At 44.2% G+C, this 4,027-nt stretch overlaps 1 protein-coding gene across 1 annotated transcript; it reads left to right on the forward strand.

The window, feature by feature from the left end:
* The first annotated feature begins 720 nt into the window (after positions 1-720).
* On the forward strand, positions 721-4,027 carry LOC127340919 (uncharacterized). Its single transcript, XM_051366692.2, has 2 exons — positions 721-3,396; positions 3,479-4,027. Exons 1-2 carry the CDS (start codon positions 732-734, stop codon positions 3,847-3,849), a joined length of 3,036 nt encoding a protein of 1,011 aa, XP_051222652.1. The 5' UTR covers positions 721-731; the 3' UTR covers positions 3,850-4,027.

Raw genomic sequence — 4,027 nt, forward strand, 5'->3', positions numbered from 1 at the left:
CAAGCTTGCATAATGACAAGAATATCATCGGGGTATTGGATAATCGGAAAATCAGCATTAGGGATAGGGAGAGGAGCTTGGAAAATACCAATTTGGAATAAGTGGTTCACCATACATTGCAATAATTCAGCCACACTCACAAAGAGAATGGGTGAAAGAGGATCGCCTTGTCGGACACCACGTCTGCAAGATTTTTTTTCCCCTGGGACCCCATTCAATAAAATCGAGGTTGTGCCTGTCGATATAATCATATTCATACAGTGTAGCCATTTATCGTCAAAACCTCGACTAGCCAAAACTTTCAAAATAGCCTGGTGCTCTACCGTGTCAAACGCCTTGGCAAAATCAAGTTTCAGTAATCACTTCATTCCCTGATTTGTTGCACTGGTGGAGGTATTCATACGCCCAACCAACACAATCTTGGATATTTCTAGTTTTCAGGAACCCTTACTGGTTTACATGCACTAGCTCCAAGATCCTTCCTTGCAAACGATTAGCTAGCAGTTTTGTTAAAAGTTTCAGACAAATGTTTAGTAGGGAGATGGGTCTAAAATCATTGGCACTTCAAATGTTGAGCTAAGGTTTTTTTTTTTTGGAAACGACAAATGTTTTTACACGTATGCATGCACACTACAGATTCTGGCTGTTAAGTTTCACTACATGAAAAATGTCATACTGGTAATGCCAAAAAAATGATTATCGTCGAATCGTTGCAGGTGGCTAAGGAACTTATGAAGTTTCCCATTTTTGTACTCCTGTTCCCAGTGCTTCTGCTGCTGCTACAGCCTCGCCTTACCTACTCCGCCTTGCATGGAAACGAGACCGATCGCATGGCACTGCTTGATTTCAAGCAAGCCTGTGGTGATCCACATGGATCTTTGGCCTCCTGGAATGCAAGTATCCACTTCTGCTCTTGGAAAGGTGTCTCATGCAGCCTGAAGCATTCCCAACGCGTCTCTTTGCTCAACCTCACTGATCAAGGCTTGGTGGGCTACATAACGTCTTCTCTTGGAAATCTTACACATCTCCGAGAACTGCACCTGCCAACTAATAGCTTTGGTGGTGAGATCCCAGCTTCCATTGGTCGTCTGCGCCGGCTGAAGGTGCTCTCCTTGAGCAATAACTCACTGCAAGGATGGGTTCCTGATGAGCTCTCTAATTGTTCCCACCTCCAGATCTTACAGTTGTCCTCCAACCAGCTAATAGGAGGGATTCCTCGTGACATTGGTTACCTTTTGAAACTTGTGATTCTTGGTCTGTCGGAAAATAACCTTGCTGGAACAATTCCACTTTCAGTTGGTAACATTACAGCTCTCCGTGTAGTTTCCCTTTCGGAGAACTACCTTCAGGGGAGTATCCCTGAGGAACTTGGGCAGTTGTCTGGGATGTCATACTTGGCACTGGGTGCCAATTTGCTGTCAGGAAGAGTACCGCCGACATTGTTCAATCTGTCTTCTCTCGGTGTGCTCGGACTGGAGCTGAACCATCTTAACAAGGCGGTGTTACCTTCTGACTTTGGCAGCCACCTTCCCAGTCTTCAGCACCTCGGGTTGGATTCAAACCATTTTGAAGGACCTATCCCATCTTCTCTAGCGAATGCTTCAATGCTCATTGATGTTAGTCTGTCCCGCAACCATTTCAGTGGTCATGTGCCTAGGTCTCTAGGTAATTTGCAAGAGCTCACCTTCCTGAATCTTGAATCGAACAATCTCGAATCAGCAGCTAATAAGGAGAACTGGGAGTTTATCGATTCACTGACCAACTGCAGCAAGCTTCAAGTGATTGGACTGGGTGAGAATAACCTGGGGGGAGTTGTGCCAAACTCCATAGGGAACTTCTCTCAACTTCAAATACTGTTTCTTGGCACAAATCGGTTGTCTGGGAAGTTTCCATCAGGCATCTCAAACCTCCAGTCCTTGATTGGCTTATCACTTGAAAACAACCAGTACACAGGAGTGATTCCCGAATGGATTGGAAATCTTGGGAATTTGCAGGCGTTATACCTGGAAGGAAACAGCTTCACCGGGCCTATCCCGCATTCAATTGGTAATCTTTCTCAGTTGTCGTATCTCTATCTGCAAGATAATAAGATTGATGGGCTAATTCCCCCCAGCCTGGGCAACATGAAGAACCTCCTAAGATTGAACATCACTAACAATAGTCTCCTGGGCAGTGTGCCGGTGCAGATATTCAGTCTTCCCTCACTTATAAATTGCCAATTGTCCTTCAACAAACTTAATGGCATATTGCCTCGAGAAGTTGGCAATGCCAAACAACTCATGGAGCTGCATCTTTCATCCAACAAGCTATCTGGAGAAATCCCACACACTCTGGGTAATTGCCGTGGCTTGGAAATTGTCCAGTTGTCTCACAACTTCCTTGTTGGTAACATTCCAGTATCCTTGGGCAGGCTGGAGAGCTTGAAAGTATTGAATCTTTCTCACAACAACTTATCAGGATCCATTCCCAAATCTTTGGATGGTCTGAATTTGCTCAGACAAGCAGATCTTTCATATAATCATCTTGTAGGTGAGGTCCCAACAAAAGGTGTGTTCCTAAATGCATCTGCCCTCATGCTTGAAGGGAACACAGGGCTGTGTGGTGGTGTTCCTGAACTCCACATGCCTGCATGCTCTGTTGGATCAAGAGAGTCAACAAGGCGAAGGCAGTCTCGCATGGTCATAACAATAACCACTATAGCAATCACAGTAATAACTTTACTTGTGATACTGATCATACTTACTTTCATGTTTCGGAAGAACAAGTTGAAACATGCATCTGTGACTCTACCTTCATTTGGTGCAAAGATCCCGAAAGTTACTTACAAGGATCTAGCCGAAGCGACAGATCAATTCTCATCATCCAATTTAATTGGTGGAGGAAGATATGGTTCTGTCTACAAAGCAAGGTTACATGGAGAGGCTAATTTGGTAGCTGTGAAAGTTTTTGACATGGCAACGAGAGGCGCAACTAGAAGTTTCATTGCAGAATGTGAAGCTCTGAGAAGTTTAAGGCATCGTAATCTTGTTCCTATCCTAACAGCCTGCTCTAGTATTGACTCTAGAGGAAATGATTTCAAAGCTTTGGTTTACGAGTTCATGCCTAATGGTAGCCTTGACTCATTGCTTCACCCGAAGGAAGATGGTATGCCTGCTCCATGTTATCTTACTCTCATTCAAAGGTTGAGTATTGCTCTCGACATCGCAAATGCACTGGAGTATCTTCACCACAATAGCCAGAGGCCAATTCTTCACTCTGATCTGAAGCCTAGCAACATCCTTCTTGCCGATGATATGAGCGCTCGCATATGTGACTTTGGCCTCGCAAGATTCTGTGACAGGGCAAGATCAACTAGCACGGTTGCAGTAAAGGGAACCATTGGCTACATTGCACCAGGTAATGTAAAAAAATCTCTAAAACTGGGTAAAATGTTGATGTTAATGTGTTGAGCTAAGCTTAATATCTTCTGTGCTTTCAGAGTATGCAACTGATGGACAAGTCATGGCCTCCGGTGATGTGTACAGCTTTGGAGTCATCCTAATGGAGATGCTCATTGGGAGGAGGCCTACTGATGACGTGTTCAGAGATGGCCTGACCATCGTTAGCTTTGTTGACATGAGCTTCCCTGACAGGATACAAGAAATTCTCGATGCCCAGCTGCAGGAAGAAATCAGGGACTTTGAAGTTCACAGCGGGAGCATGGCGATGATCATCGAGTGCGTGCAATCCGTGCTGAGGATTGGGCTGTCCTGCACATTCCAGTCGCCGAATGAGAGGCTGAACATGAGAGAAGTGGCCATGAAGTTGCAGGCCATCAGGAAGTCCTATGTTGGAGATTTAGCTCTTTAAGTGGCTGTCTGTTAGTATGATCTGAATAATCTTGAGTTTGTACTTCATCCAAGAACTTGTGTGCGTCATAATGTAGACGTGCATGTAAAAAATTGTGCAAAAATATGATTATATGTGCACTGTAAAAATATATTAAAAAGTACAATTATATTACAAAAGCTTAGCCAATCCTTTGACC

The sequence above is a fragment of the Lolium perenne genome, chromosome 1 (genome assembly GCF_019359855.2).
Source record: "Lolium perenne isolate Kyuss_39 chromosome 1, Kyuss_2.0, whole genome shotgun sequence".
NCBI lineage: Eukaryota > Viridiplantae > Streptophyta > Magnoliopsida > Poales > Poaceae > Lolium > Lolium perenne.

Bases quoted from the DNA above. Each gene is read 5' to 3' on its own strand.
- LOC127340919 (XM_051366692.2), top strand. From the start codon at position 732: ATGAAGTTTCCCATTTTTGTACTCCTGTTCCCAGTGCTTCTGCTGCTG. The intron at 3,397-3,478 runs GTAATGTAAAAA...CTGTGCTTTCAG, and splicing joins CATTGGCTACATTGCACCAG to AGTATGCAACTGATGGACAA.